At 44.4% G+C, this 16,205-nt stretch overlaps 1 protein-coding gene across 1 annotated transcript; it reads right to left on the reverse strand.

Moving 5' to 3' along the window:
* AGTRAP (angiotensin II receptor associated protein) lies at positions 1–9,418 on the reverse strand. Its single transcript, XM_036396436.2, has 5 exons — positions 9,351–9,418; positions 3,921–3,955; positions 3,605–3,716; positions 2,804–3,002; positions 1–766 (listed from the first exon to the last, which is right to left on the reverse strand). The coding sequence occupies exons 1-5, from the start codon at positions 9,375–9,377 to the stop codon at positions 660–662; spliced, it is 480 nt and encodes a 159-aa protein (XP_036252329.1). The 5' UTR covers positions 9,378–9,418; the 3' UTR covers positions 1–659.
* Between the last annotated feature and the right edge of the window lie 6,787 nt (positions 9,419–16,205).

Below are 16,205 nucleotides of genomic sequence, written 5' to 3' on the forward strand. Positions count from 1 at the left end.
ACTTTTTCTAACACAGAAAATCTGTGTTCATTTTATAGTTTTCTTAGAAAAATGTAACATTTCAAGTTCTGTTAAGACAAGCAGCTAAAGGCAAAAGGATATTTCAAGGCACAAAGGATTTGTAATCTACATTCAACAGTCATTTTAAGTATCCTGAAGGACATTCAACTTGCATAAAAGCATCAGTTAATAAAACCCAATACCAGATACTGGGAGCACAAGAAGTTAAATAATGCCATCAAAAAAAGCTCTTGGGAACTCCCAGGTGTTTCCTGGAAATACATCTGCATAAAATCAGGCTACACTGTATTGTTTTAGGCAGTCCATAAGCCTTTTAAAGATTGCTTGTCCAGGAGAACTTTGAGTGGTTCTCTTATAAAGAAGAGGAAGCACAATGGAAGATGCAGAAGGTGCATGCAGTCACATGTACAGGGGAGGGATTTAGGGGGAGGGAAGAAAGGAGAGAACTGGGATTGCACAGTGCTGAACATGACACCTCCAAGATCTCCTGGACTTACTGCAGCACCCATCTGCCTAACCTTTAGGTAGGCAACAGAAACCTCAGATCTTCTCTTATTTTCCCAGTAGCAGGTGCTGCTCAGTGGGAAGAGGAAGGCTTGGCTGGGCAAGGGCAGTGTCTCTGCTGGCTGCAGGGTGCCTCAGTAGGGTGGCTGGGCTGCCTTGCTTGAGGAAGGCCACTGTGGAGGAGCCTCTGGCTGATCAATGGGCTCGTAGCTGCTGCTGTCCCGGCCTGCACTGGTGACACCTGAATGGAGATGGAAGAGAACAAGCTTGGCACCAAGGCAAAAGCACAAGAACTGAATGCTCTAGAAGAAACTAAAGCTCAGGAGCACACATTTTACCAGCTCCCCCAGCACCTGTGGTCTGTGATCCTCACTAAACAGGAGGTAAGGAAAGTCATCCTTCCAACATGCCTGTTCTTTCCTTGAGAACCAATCTCTCAGCAGCTACATGGCTGTGTGGAAAGCAAGACCCACAATACCCCATAGCAGCACAACAGGTTCCTGTAGCTGTATTTCAGCAAGATAAAGTGCATGAGAACTCAGGGAAAAATGAACAGACAGAGCCAGAAGCTGCAGGAACTGTGGCTAGCTGACAGCATAGATTTAAAGGAATGATACATCCATGAACCCCTCTTCCCAACAATGCAGCTAAGCCTCAAGTGTGGTACCAAATTTGAGTCCAGCAGTGCTCCTAACTGCACCATGAACAATTTGTCTGTGCAAAATCATGTTACTGTCCAGGGGATGAGCAGGGAAAGAGGAGGCAGAGAATATCCATGGACAGCTCTTTGCCTATGGGCATTTGCCATGGGGAGAAGGCAACTTGAATCACAGATAGCCACCAGACTATGAGGGATTTGTTCTAAGCAGCAAGGATGCTCCCAGGCAACAAAGAGGGACTTAGTGTAGAAGGAAAACAAGACAGAAAAGGCCAGGAAAATTTCAACACTGGTGGGTTCAAAAGAAAATGCCAGATAGCAGGAAAATAAGAGGAAATTTGTCAAGCACATTCATCACAAAGCAACACACAGTACTGAAAATCTTGTAAGAAAGACAGTTCAGGAGAGGATATGAAACTACAAAGTGTCTTAATTCCCACCTGTGCCTGAGAGGAGACTCTCAGTTTGGCATAGTGTGGTTGAAAAGAAGTGCAAGAGATGAACTCCTCAATGATACCAATACTTTCTATACACATATTGAATCCCAATGACAAGCACAGTGAGCAGCTAATAAAAACTGACACAAAAAAGGCACTGCAGGTGACTCACATGCCTCCTGACCCAGGAGACATACGACACATCCATCTGGATTTCCACAAGTAGCTGGCAGAGATGACATCCACACTCCACTAGCAGAGAGGTGCAAATACCACACAGTGCCCTAAGCCATGGTTTCTTTCCATGGCTTCTCCTCCCCTGCAGGTTTCCACCTCTTTTCACAGGAGTGTGAGCTTTGCTACCACCAAAGCTTCCAGACACTGTAATGCAGGTACACCATCTTTTTTCCTGCACAGCCTTCTCAGGATGACAAACAGAACTGTGACAGGCTGCAGGTTTTGCCAGCATGAATTCAAACAACAATCCCTGGCAAACAATCAATCCCTGGCAGCTGCCCAGGCATGAATTACTACCAGGAATGCTTGGCAAAGCTGACCAAAACCCAGAACATCTAGCCACAGCCCATCCTCTCTGACAAATCTTCCACATTATCCTTTTCAAATACAACCAGGGGAAAATTAAATGTCTCTAAGCTAACTCCCATCAGGTAAACATTAGTCCCAATTTCTATATGAGGAACAAAGTCCAAAGCAATCAAGGTAAATAGGACATGTGAGGCCCACATGGAGTTAGAAATCCAGATTTATTTCCCTCTTGTTCATAATCCAGCCAGAGGAAATACTGCCTCTACTCTCCCCCTGAAGGAAAAAACAAAGGGTTGACAAAGAAAGGACACCCAAGAGTTCCCAACAAACACACAAATGCAGGAGGAGGAAGAGAGGAAAAGCCTCTCAACACCATTGTGGGCAAAATGGTGTTGAGATGTCAAAATGTCAAAATCTTCAGTTCTGCAAGGGGAGAGAGGAAGAATATAAATTTAAGGCCAAAGACACACCAGGATGACAAAATGGGATAACAAACATGAGCAAGACAGAGCGAGCACCCTGTCTGCCTGGAATGAAGGGCAGAACCCAGTGCACAGAGCTCAGCTGAAGGGTCCAAAGTGCAAGGCAGTCCTGAGGGGGTGGCCCACACTGACATGGAAGCAGAGGAAGCTCCTACCTATGTTCAAGGAGTACTCTCCTCCACGCTCCCGATACATCCGATACACCAAGTAGCAGGACACGGGCTTGAGGAGGAGGCTGAAGATGGCCATGCCCACACTGAAACGCTTGGCATCACTGAGGTAGTCATTGGAAGGGTAGAAGATAGAGATGTGAATGATGTCTGTGAGGACTGTGAGCAGCAGGCCAGTCAAGAACTGGAAACAAGGACAGAGAATGGGACATGAACAGAACAAGGGTTTAACCACCGACAGTAACAGTCAGTATCTGTTTCCTGCAAGATCTGTGTTGCACAATCATCCTTCACCCCAGTATCACACAGCACTCTTGGCACTGCCCCAGGCAGACAGATGCTCCTAGATAAATGATCTTGTTTTCATGCCTTTTCCTGTCAGATATCTTCTCATAATATATTCTAGGATTGTTTATTTTTTTTTTTTTTGCTAATCTATTCAATGTTCAGAAAAGGGTTTTACAGAGCCCCTCCAACTGAAGCATATGAAACACTTTGAGTCCTCATCTGGCATTACAATTCACAACAGCAGGTTGTGAAAAAAAGGAAGAATCAAGTATGTCTCATCCCTGAGAAGAAAAATAATTGACAGTGAATGCTTTTCACCATGGTTTACAGAGTTCATAGATTTATGAACTCTTTAAAAAAAAAAAAACAAAAAAAACAAACCCACCCAAACCGGGAGCTTCTGTATTGGGAGCAGCTGAAAATCATCACTGGCTCAAAGACTCTGCCCTCCACCCTCTTCCTGAGCAGCCTGGGGGAGACCAGCACTCTTACACTCACCATGGTTATGGCATCAAGGGAATCTCGCTGCACAATGGCCCAGATCCCCACTGCAAGGACACTGAAATTTCCCCAGGCATAGGAGAGTGGCAACATGTAATTCATGCATCCCCTGCCAAATGAGACAAAAAAAAAAAAACCAGTTCACATTCACAATAAGCCTGCAACAGTTTGGTTTCATCCCTGTTCCCATACAAACACCTCACTCTTTTCTTGCAAACAGGCACAAACAGGGAGTGCTGATTCCTAGGGAACATCCCATTCCTAGTTTGAAGGAATACCCTCTTCTCCCCCAGGCCAGACACTAATCACTCACCACACTGTGAGCAGCCAATGTACCAGAATGATGGCCTATGGAAAAAAAACAACAAACAGGAAGACAGGTTAGCATGTTGGGAGAACTCTGGGAGGATCAATGGCACCATCCTGTTCCCAAGGGATGGGTGGAAGAGTGGCTTGGACCCATGAACCAGTGCAGAAAGATGGTGAAGCAATTGGGACAGTGAAGACAAAGCCATTTTTCTCCACATCTGTTGCTGAGTATGTCCTGTGGTGCTACACTGTAGTCATTCACCCTTCTTGTCATCTCTGTCAACATCTGATTCAGGGACCACTCAGCCTTTTTTAAGTGAGTTATTAATTTTAATAATAATTTCTTATTAACACTGTGCTAGCACAGTTTATACATGACCAATCTGGCATCCCATCACCAAAAAGCCCATAGACAGCCATGCCTGCAGCTCCCAGAATTTCCCTCCAGTCCTCAGCAAATCACTCTTTTGCCTCCTTCCAGTCTGTTCAGAGCAGTGGTCCAATCTCACTGCAGTATTAACAGACCTGAAGGCTTCTTCCAGGACTCTGGGAACCTGATCCTGCCAGAGCACACAGCTTTTCACTCCCAGTGAAGCCACTAGGTCCAACTGCCAGCATGCCCTGAGTAGCAGGAAGATAATGCTGTCACAAATTCTGTACTTTGCAGGTGTCCTTAGTGATCCTGGTCCTTGTGCTTAATAGGACAAATCCATGAAAAAAGGATTATACTGTAATAAGTGATACAAGGATTCTCTTCACCACCACTTGCCATTTTTGTAACCAAGGAAACATACCCTACATGTTTATTCAGAGAGCAAATGGGAACAAAAATATATCACTTCAGGCTTTTTCTACATCTACAGCCTGCTGGTCACTCCAGCAAAGGGAGATCACTCATATTTACTCTCTAAACATTTGTGAAAGCAAGAATTTGGAAGACAGGCTCTACTAACAGCCTCACTAAAGAAAGCTGAAGCCTGGACATATCAGAGGATCCATGGGATACAGGTGCACTTTCATTTTTTCCTAGCTGTGAGAAAGGCTCCAAATTGGCATTTCTGCTGACTTTGGTATTAAAGAAACCAAACCTACATTACCAAAACCCCTCTGAAGCACACTCCCCCATTCCAAAGGAAAAAAAAACAAAGAAAACTGGGAAATGAGTACACAGCAAAAGCCTAAGTTACTGAGTGGACACAGGAAAGCTGGATGCAGATAGGAGCATTAAGACACTAAAAAAAAAAAATTAAGATCTACTGACACCCTGCTAAATTCCTTGACTTAAAACATCTCTCTATGCTCTAACTGAAAACAAAACTAGTTGCTGGAGGAGAGAGTGAAGCTGTGACATAAGTGAGGCACAGTCAGGAAAGCACAGGGCTGGCCCAGCTGCTGGGCTCACACTGCTCTGCCAGGACACCACAATGCAAATGATTTTCCTGCTCTTCCTTCACTGCACTGCCCCATCACAGCTGCTGAGCACTCACCACACTTTGCTGTAACTTCCAACACTGCTCAGACAGATTTTTACTAATTAATTTTTTAAATTGTTCATGAAAGATTACAAAATGCTTCACCAACCCTCATGCTTCTCCTTCTCCCAAATTGTACCACAGACACACTTGAAAAACTGCTAATCAGTAAAATACAAGATATTCCTGGATATGAGAATGGAGACATGCAAATAGCGTTTACTCAAGAGACTATCACAACATCAGGAAAATTCTTAATTAGGTAGTATTTAATTGCATGTTCCATACCCTCTAGACCCCTCAAAGCTCACCAGTTAACATAATTAGGCAGGGTGGGGTTTTTTTAAAGCTGTCTAGATCAATATTGCAGTTACTAAATTATGAAGTGTGTTTAGAAGTCAGGTAAGCTAGGGCTGATACTATGAATGACTGCTGAAATAAAACCAAGATATTCCCTTATTAGTTATTAGTCCAATTTATCTGACAGTTCTTCAGTGCAATATGGAATTGGCTGGTGGTGTTGGTATGCTTCAACATAGAAATATAGTGTTAATAAAAACCTACAAGTTACTATGTGAGATTAGTTAATTTGCAGGCAGTCTCCTGATAAAACAGCAGAAGAATTTAAAATGTTTCCATCTATCCAAGGACTTAAGTCTGTAGCTAAGACAGACATACATTTCTTCTTCTGAGAAAACAACTCCAAAGTTATTGATGAACTAGTGGTGAGAGCAGAAAATAAGAAAGGTGGGTCCTTTGTCTCCATCTCTTCTGGGAAAAAGGATGGCCATGTAATTAAAAGCACCCCATTGGAAACTGGGGAGAGCTGAGGAGAATTCCTGCCTCCTTTGCAAATCCCAGCATGTGATGGAACTAATTGCCAAGCTTAAAAAGAGCCTAGGTCTGCCAGGGTCTCATTAGATGGGAAACTCTGTGGAATAGGAACTCCTTTAAACATGCTTCAGCACAGAGCTTAGCACAAGATTGAATTTTGACCAAGTTAAAAATGAAACAGTTCCAAATTACAATTATTTTCTTGTTGTATCTAAATTTCGATTTTCCAGCGAGCTCACCTACTCTATGAGTGACATTCACCTGAGAACACACACAACCAAAATATGAATCTGACTGGCCACCTGTGAGGATGCTCCTCATTATTTTAACAGAGTGACAATAATGAGAGTGTTTAAGCAGTGGGACAGGCTATCCAATGGGGCTGACAAGGCTCTGTTCTTATTTTAAAACTCAGCTGAATTTTGAGTGGAGCTATTTGATCTAACTTTGCAGTTTGCCTTGCTTTTGAGTAGGAGGTTTAATCACATGGCATACAGACATCTCTATTATTCCTTGATTCTGTGACTTAGCATTTAAAAATGCCTAAGCACAAAATGTGTGTTTCCAGGCACATGAATTGTAGGGCATTGTCCAGGCTTGATCAAAGTCAAACGTTGTATTTCGAGGCTCTGCATGATTATTTCAGTAATCACAGGTGTCAAGCTGTCATGGCACAAGCATGGCTGTGCTGCTTCCCCCGTGTTTTGCTGAGCAGGGCTGTTAGAACCGAGCCAGTAGATCCTGTTCAATGAGCACGTTCCCCACCCACTCCAGGCCAAAGCCTGCTACCTTCATTTTACAGCTCTGCAAGCAGCTTAAAGAGCTACCCCAAGGCTAAGACACTGCTACATTCTGGCACAAACACAGCTCAGTCATGCAGCTTTCTTGGAACCACTTCTATCACAAGGCTCATCTTTAGAATCTCACAGAACCAGTAAGCAGATCCTGCCAATGAATCCCAGCAGTGTGTGTTATTTCCAGGCCCCTTCTGAGTAAGAATCTTCCCCACTTTTGTGGTATTTTATAGGGAATCAGGCCCTAACTCAGGAACAGAATAAAGTGTAGGTAGAACCATTCACTCCCAATTCCTGTCTTTGCAGCTCAGAGCAGAAGTAGCAGACTTGACAACAAGGAATTTCTTAATGCTGAAAACAGTTTGCCCAGGACAAACTCAAACTTATCTGCAAGAGAATTGGGGAATGGTTGCCTGAAACAAGGAAGAAAGGCAACATTTTAGTTTTGTTGTCTTCGTGACTCATTCATTGAAAAGTCAGTGTTTTTCAGCTGCCCTATCTCTATTTCCCACAGTAGAACATGTATTTTGTGTTGGCAAACTTTTTAATTAAGTGTCCTTAGTTTTTACTGTTGTTTTAGCATGGGAAAAAATAATCAAACCAAGTTAAAAAACAAAGCAGAAGGCAAGATCTTTTCATCTTCCTAGTGCCCTGGGAATCACACAGTAGTCCAAACTTGTCAGAGCAAAGCATCAGCTAGTTTCCAGAATGTAATATAATGCACAAGCTGGGCCTTGAAAAATCCATTTGCTTACTTGCCTCTAATGAGGGAAGTTGCTTTTCTTGGTGAACTAGTAAGAGAGGTATTCATCATTATAGGAACACCAATCTTTCTTAATACAGCCACATGAAAGCTGCCCTGTACAAAGCTGAATTAATAATGGTAGTGAGATAATACTATTCTCCCATCCAACCCATAGGCAGCCTGGTCCAAGGCCACTGCTCACAGCTTAACAAATCAGCAAAAAAAGCCCTGATGTGATCTGTGATGCTTTCAGTCTCTGGACAAAGCTTTAACCAAAGATAGCACCTGAACCATGCTGTATTAAATAAAATCACAAAGTAGTGAAGCTGGGAAAGGACACGAACACCTGAAATCTCAGGGCTCTCAAAATGTGAAAGACAAAACAAAATAGTGTCACGTATCAGGTAGCAAAGAAGACATCAGAATCAAGCATCAACATCAAAAGCAAACAAAGTATGATTTTAACATCTACTGGCCAGAAGCAAGGAAGCGCTTCTTCCAAAAGTGAAAAATGCTATGTTACTGGTTAAGTCTCTTATATTTCCTTTCTGTGGTTATCAGGTATTCACTGAAATTTCCAAAGTGCCCACAAGTGGAGCCTGCCCTATCCAGCAGAGAAGCAATTGCAGTTATGTATCAGATGATAAGCCTCAAGTAAGTGGGTTTATTTTTCTAAGACACTTTGCCTGACAAGCAAAAGCTTTGTCTCCTCAGGATCTTGTGCAGTGTTTATCTTGGCTTAGCTCTGGTCAGCTGATCTAGGAACCTCCATGGACACTAGTTAATAGCCAGCTGTTCCCAGTCCTTGGCCACTTCAGCAATATCCCTGAAGTAGGGGCAGACTTTGGAGTCATCACCTGGTGGTTTTAACCAAGAATCATAGAATACACTGAGTTGGAAGGGACCCATCAGGATCACCAACTCCTGGCCCTGCACAGGACACCCCAAGAATTCCATCCTGTGCTTGAGAGCGTTGTCCTAATGCTCCTTGAACTCACACAGGCTCGGCGCTGTGACCACTGCCCTGGGGAGCCTGCTCAAAAACATTTTCCTGACAGCCAACCTAAACCTCCCCCCGACTCGCATTCACGGACTTCAGAACTTCTGCAGCCTTTGCCCACGTGATAAAAAAAAAAAAAAAAAAAAGAGCAGAAACTTCAGTTTTTCCTCCTCGGAGGGCTCCGTTTTTCCTCCTCAGAGGGCTCGGGTTTCCTCCTCAGAGGGCTCCGTTTTTCCTCCTCGGAGGGCTCCGTTTTTCCTCCTCAGGGGGCTCCGTTTTTCCTCCTCGGAGGGCTCCGTTTTCCCTCCTCAGGGGGCTCCGTTTTTCCTCCTCGGAGGGCTCCGTTTTTCCTCTTCGGAGGGCTCCGTTTTCCCTCCTCAGAGGGCTCCGCAGCTCCAGCAGGGCCTCAGCCAGGATCTGTACCGGGCATGCGGCCGGAGAACATGCGAGAGGAGCAGGGTCCAGGGAGGGCCGGGCCCATCCGATCCGATCCGAGCGCCCGGGGGGCTCAGGCCGCCGCAGCCGCCCCCAGCCGCCCTCCCGCTCCCCCGGCCCCGCTCCCGAGCCCCGGGGCAGGGGAAGCCCCTACCTTGAGGCTGACGGCCGGCAGCTCCATGGCAGCAGCCCCGGGACAGCCGGCAAGGGCCGGGCTCGGGGACGGAGAGGGGCGGGAGGAGCCGGGACACCGCCCCCGGCCCCGCCCGGGCCCGGCCCGGACACGGCGGGCGGTGCGCGGCGGCTCTGGGGCGCACCAGGTACGGAATTTGCATGGAACCCCCGAGGAGGGGAGAGAATGATGCATCTGACTCCAGCTTATCAGAAGGCTAATTAATTACTTTATTATACAGTATTATTTTATATTATATTACGTTACATCTAAACTGAATCTGCCAAGCACTCCACTGCACTCAATCTCGTGACTGTCAGCCGACAGTCCTGACACACACACACCCTGATAGACCAAGGAAACAAAACACCATCACTTTGGGTGAACAATCTCCATATTGCATTCTATTTTTGCACAAACACAGGCACAGCAAGTGATAAGAATTGTTTTTCCTTTCTCTGAGGTTCAGAGAATGTGAAAGCCAGAAATATTCTTGGGAAGAATTGTGCCTTGCTTTTCTCTGTGAAGAAAAATACAGAGGGGAGCTATGTTGGAGTTTGCTGAGTGGCAGCTGGTTAGAGGTGTTCCAGCCGAGGAGGCAGCCTGGCTGCTCTGCCTGCCTGACGTGAACTGCTCTGCTTCTGATCTCGTCAATGCCTCAAAGGAGGGTGCCACGAGCATGGTGCCAGACTCTTCTCTGTGGTACCCAGTCACAGGACGGTGGGCATGAACTAAAACACCAGAAGTTCCAGCTAAACATGAGAAAGAACTTCTTTACGGTGAGGGTGGCACAGCACTGGGACAGGCTGCCCTAGAAGGGCATGGAGTCTCTCTGGAGACGTTCCAAACCCAACTGGGCACATTCCTGTGTCACCTGCTCCAGGTCACCCTGCCTTGGCAGGGGGATGGGGTGGCAGGGAGCTGGACTAGATGATCTCCAGAGGCCCCTTCCAACCCTAACAATTCTGTAATTTTGTTTCAAAAGCCACCATTAAGTTAAAAATATGCACATATCAGTTTCTTGGCTGCAAACACCCAGCCAAATATCAGTTTGTTGGCTCCAAAAACCCAGCCAAACTCTTCCATCTGCTTGCACATGCAATGTAGTGAGACAGGGTTGGACATTATACTTTGATTGTAATCAGTGTCTGGGAAAGCAAATGTGTGCAAAGGACTTAGCAGCTTTCTGCAGGAAGAGAGTTTTTGTGCATCTATCAGTGGTGTGAGCAAAGAATAAGGAGTGACAAAGAAACTGTTGATAGACACCAATAAAAAGGTTATTTTAAGGTGCCAACTGTGCTCAGCTATGTCACCTAGGAGCTAAGTCAGGTTAAGGTCAGTCTTAGGGGTTGAACCAGGTAGCTAGGGTGGCTGGCAGGTACTCAGTTGCTTCCTTTGGCCCTGGATTTTTCCCTAGAACTAGATGACTGAACTGTTTGCCTAAAAACCTGGTACAAACAACAAGTTCTTCATTTCTTATTCCGAAAGAAATCTGGTTTCATTTTAGAGCTAGGGAAGTTGGTAAGTGACCAATTCAACCCCACACAGTTCAGCTATAACCATTTCCTGTCCAGTTCATACCAGCAGCCTTCTCCCCAGGTCTAGCAAATGAAATAACAAAACCCAGAGGTCAGGATGACATTTCTCAAACCCTCCCATCCTTGCCTAATGTATGCTGTCTGCAGTGTAAGGCTGCAATGTCCTACTAGGTTAGTTCCTTTCTTGTCATTATTCCTTCTCAAAGAAAAGATGGGGCCTCTAAGAAGGTAGCTGGGTCAGAGGTTCATTGCAGAAGTTGGATGTGGAAATGCATGAGTCATCCTTCAGTCTCATTTCCAGTTCAAGCAGTGAGAATTGTGCAGTGCTGAAGTTACTGTCAGACATTCTCAAACAAGCCACAAAAGCAGTGCAATCCAGCCTGTCCTTGACCGTGTCCTGAGTGCTATTGACTGCTTACAGCAGCACACTTCAAGATTTCCCAAGGCAAAGCATTAAATGCCAAAATGAAATTACCTAGAAAATGCTAGGAAGCATCAAAATAAAACTGACTGGCTGCATAGCTCAGAACAACAGTAAAAAACCCAAAAAGGCTGTGAAAGTCCCCTCAGGAGTCTCTGAATATGTCACTTTCAAATGAAAGATTGAAATGTAACTCATCTATTGCCACATGACACATGAGCTGTGCCTTCACCTCTGTTATTGTGTCTTGCCTGGACACATTACTGTGTCTTGCAGGGAAGTTCTGTCTCTATCTACAGAAGTAGGGGTATCAAATGAGATCAATGCTTGTGGTTCCAGTAATGTCAAGTGTCACTGTCATATTTTCTGAAAAATCCCCTTGTCCAGGATTCTTCTCCTGGGAAGCTGAGAATCCTCAGAGAAAAATGAAAATAATAATTATCTGATTCCTTCTCCTGTGTTTTGCTGCTTTGGAATGTGTTTGGAGATTGTTTATCCACAGGTGGTTGTTTCATTGGTTTCATGTGAATTGTTTTAACTTAATGACCAATCACAGTCCAGCTGTGTTGGGAGTCTGGAAGGAGTCAGGAATTTTCATTACCATTCTTTGTAGCCTTCTGTAAGTATCCTTTCTCTATTCTTTAGTATAGCTTTAGTATAATATTCTTTAATATAATATAAGATAATAAAATAACAAATTAGCCTTCTAAAAACATGGAGTCAGATTCTCAATTCCTCCTTCATCCTGGGGACCCAGAAAATACCACAGTCAAGGAATGGCTGGATTTCAGTGTAAATGACAAAAATCTAGGACACTTGGGATGGGGGAAAGACAGAGAGACTGAATAGCCATATTGCTGGCTCAGTGCTGAGTGTGAAGTGCACTAGGATGCCCTTCTGCCAAGACAGGTATCCATCAAAGGAGAACTGTTTGTCCTGAAGATAAATTCCACTACCCCAGGTGAACGATAAGCACTGTTAGGATGCAGCATCATGTGGGTGTCACCGTGATTTTTTTAAGTTTTTCTAAGCCTTCTGATGTTTATATTCTTGTAAGGAACTTTCTCACAGCACTTCATGTAAATAGCTTATTGGTTTGCATTCTTTTCTGGAGGAGGAGAAATTTGATGGACTGTTGGTTTGTCCAGTGTCATTGGAGAGGTGACACTGTCATCCCCCAATGCACTGTCACTTTTGGAAATCTATAAATGTTGGAGTCAGAAATTAAACTTCTCTCTTTTTTACCTTGGAGAGTTGCATGTCTGCATTGTTTTATTTCATTTCCTATAGTGACAATGTGGGTGTCTTTGGTCCCTTCAGCATTCTCACTCAGCCTGAGACAGTCTCATTATCATTTATGCAGCGTGAACCATAATTTGTATTGATGTGTCCTCTGTTTAATGCAAAGCATTTCCCCTTGTACAATAAAAGCATTTGATTTCATTTTGTTCATCAATGTATCATGCAGCTAATTCATCCCTGCTTATTATATCCTGGGCTTGCATGTCATGGACTCAAGGGACTTAGGAATTATCTCATGGATATGAAAACAATGAGAGCTATGACTGACATGATGCATTTGTATGTCTCTCACACCTGTGTGATCTGGGGGTTGCTTGTTTTTTATTTCTACTTTGTGTTGGTGTACCTTGTTAAATTGCCTCTCTCTGTAACCCACTGTCTCTCTTCCCTTCCCCAGGTTTGATAAAGCAACACAACACGGTGAGGAAGATAAGCAGCAAGTTAAAGAAGGCCTGCAGGGAGAAGCAGGTTACCCAGGAGACTGGATACAGAGACTTTTGTGACTAGAAGACTGCTCCAAGTGAGTTCAGCTCACTGCAACCAATACCAAGCAATTAGCTGCTTTATGCAAAATCAGTTGTTTTTAAAAATCTATTGGTTTGCCTTGTGCAGACTGAGTAAAAGCCCAGTACACAGCTGCATCCCTTCCTGATAGCATAAAAGTGAGGCTAATAAGGCAGAAATGCTTTCCTTTGCATTTTCAGGACGCTGTACCTTTGGTGTGTACGATGATAGCAATTCCATAGGGTTAATTCCATAGAGTTAATACAACTGCTCCTGCTGGCCCTTGGAGGTGGAGACAAGCTCACTCCTCATAGTTCTGCCCTCCTTCCCCTCTCTAGGGGTTTAGTCTGAAGACAACTAAAGGCTGCAGCTGACACCAGTATCTCTGAGTTTTGCCCCTGGCTATGGAGCTGAGAGCAGTGGAGGCACCACCTCAGCACAAATTTATATCTATTAGCCACAGAGCCTTTCTAAATAAGTAGTGAGGAAGGGCATATAGAAGTTGCCTGGCTCTACAAACTCCCTTTTAAATCCCAGTAGGAAATCAGCAAACAGAATCATTATCTGGATTGGAGGGAAAACTGAAGGCATTTTGTAATGCTGATGGAAAGCCTCCTCCTGCAATTTCACTGCAATTTCACTGGCAAGGTGATCTGGGAGTGGAGAGGGTCACATTAATGTGGTGTCCTGACAAATGCACTTGGAAGTCCTTCCCATCTCAGCAGCAATGAGCTGCTCCTCTGATTTTCTAAAATCTAACTAAAGCTTTGAGATATCATTAAGAGACCACTATTCAAGGTTCACTGGCACTCCAGAAAATGAACTGACACACCAGAAGTGGTTTTAGGGAGTACATATGCTCATTCAGAACATTCCAAGACAACAACAGCCCTTGGGGTTTTTTTTGATAAAAAATATGAAAGCAATGTTTTTTCCAGGCTTCGTGTAGCAGAGAATGACTGGCATGGATGTGAACAATTTGGTACAGCATGGGTTTCAAATTGAAGCACTTTCACACACTGTGGATTTACAACGGGGTAATTACTGGGGGAGGGAGGGAAGAGACAGAGTTTCAATAAAACACCTCCAAGCGAAAATGAATGCAGACTATTACAGACCTGAGACAGAATGATTCCCAAGTGTTTTAATTTGTGCTTCCACTCCTTGCCTGTCTTGCAGTCATAATTTTGGCAACTACCAGCAACATCCCTGAGATTCGACAGCATTTGCAGAGCAGGCAGCTGCTGAAATGATTATGTCAAATCAGCATGCTGTTTTCTCTTTTCCATGTTTAATGATTCTCACCCTTGGAGAGCAGTTTAAGGTGATGCAGAACCCTTGGACTCTCAGAGGCTACTAACAGCAGTAGCTGTAGAACAGGACTTTGGGTGGGACTTTGTCACTCACCTTTCTTGCATGCATGCTCTGTGATTAACTTTAGAATTATTGCACAGAGTCCTGCTATGGCTGGTTTGGGCTTGGTCCAAAGTCCTTTCAAGACAATAGACAATCTTGCAAGAGCTCTGACTTAAATTCTCTGGGGGCAGCAGAGAAGCTGAGCTTGTGTGAATTCTTAATTTGAGTTTCTTAAACAATCAGTTGAGAAGAACATATAAATCAAGTCTTGCTTGACATTTGTGTCTCTCTCCTTCAGACCTAATGCCCCCAAAGGCAAAACTGCACAGTGGCTATGAGATACTGGAGAGAAAGGGGAAAGCTGTAAGAGTAACCCATGATGGTGATGCTCTGCAGCTGCTGTCACGCCTGTGAGACAGCACAGAGTGGCACTAAGAAGCTTTGCTGTGCTCACAAGTGGCTTGGGCTTGGACAAATGTTGCCCTGGGGTTTTATATCACAGGCTGCTCTTGCATTCCACACCTTTGCACGTTATTTACTCAACAGCTTTCCTTTGCACTGCAATTGTGAAGTCAGGAGTTGATCTGGCTGACCCATATTTCAGGCTGATAGTTTTCATGCTGCTGTGGCTGTGCAGCATGTGCCTGTACCACTGCTCACCCTTCCTGCTCCACTTCTGCCACACCACAGCTTGGCTAGCAGGAATGACACTTGGTCACAGGCTCTTTCTGAAACTCCAATGTGAGCAATCAATCCAGTAATCTGTAAATTGTGTCAGTAAACTTGACTGATCATAGTTAACTGAATTTTCACTGACCTTAACTAATCCCACCAATTAAGAATAATGTTTTTTTTATATTCAGAGTTAATAGCAGACTGAAGGCTGAAAAAGCAAGAACTGAAGGAGTAAGTCTCCTTTTAGAGTCTAAAAGCTCTGACAAAATTCAGGCTTGCTTGTATTTCATGATATGCAACAGTCTTGCCCAAAACACTGTCCATGATCCTACAAGGATCCCATTTGTAGTGTAAGAGGCAAGGAATACCTGCATCACCAAGGATAAAGATCCCTGCAAAATTTCCTTCTTGCTTTCAGTTGCACTGTTCCCCCCAGACCTTGGCTCCTACACTGAAAATCAGTGTGATATCAAACCTGGTTTTGATAGTGCTTGTGCATGTGGTTCTCATCAGTGTCACACAGACCAGAGGCTGAGAGCTCTGCAATTGAATGTGATCAATTAGGAGCCTTTTTTCCCTTTATGCTTCCACTGACAATGGCTCTGGCAGCACCACCCACTATTCACATCTGGGCTGAAGGAGGGGCTGCATTGCTCTCCCTGGGTTAATAAACTGAATCCTTGCTGCTGTGGCATCGAGCTGGAGGCAAACCACCTTTCTTTACTTCTGTCTTTTGTGCTAAGCCTGTCATGCTGTAAACAGAAATCTAAACAGCTGCATCCAGCTCTGTGGTAGGTTTTGCCTAAGTGCTCCCATAAAAATTCCTCCTTTAGCAGGTGTGCACAGGTCAGAAGTGACAGTGTGACATTCACAGCGTTTCTCTGTGGCCATGAGTGGGCACTCAAATTAGAGATGTAAAGTGTAACTCTCACAGTTTTTGAGTGAATACACAATGCAAAGGGGCACTGTAGCATAAACAAGATTGCAAGTTGGAGTTTTGACTAACTAAATGGAACATAGGGGGTTTAGGGAAGCTGTGTA

The sequence above is a fragment of the Molothrus ater genome, chromosome 23, assembly GCF_012460135.2.
Source record: "Molothrus ater isolate BHLD 08-10-18 breed brown headed cowbird chromosome 23, BPBGC_Mater_1.1, whole genome shotgun sequence".
Lineage (NCBI taxonomy): Eukaryota > Metazoa > Chordata > Aves > Passeriformes > Icteridae > Molothrus > Molothrus ater.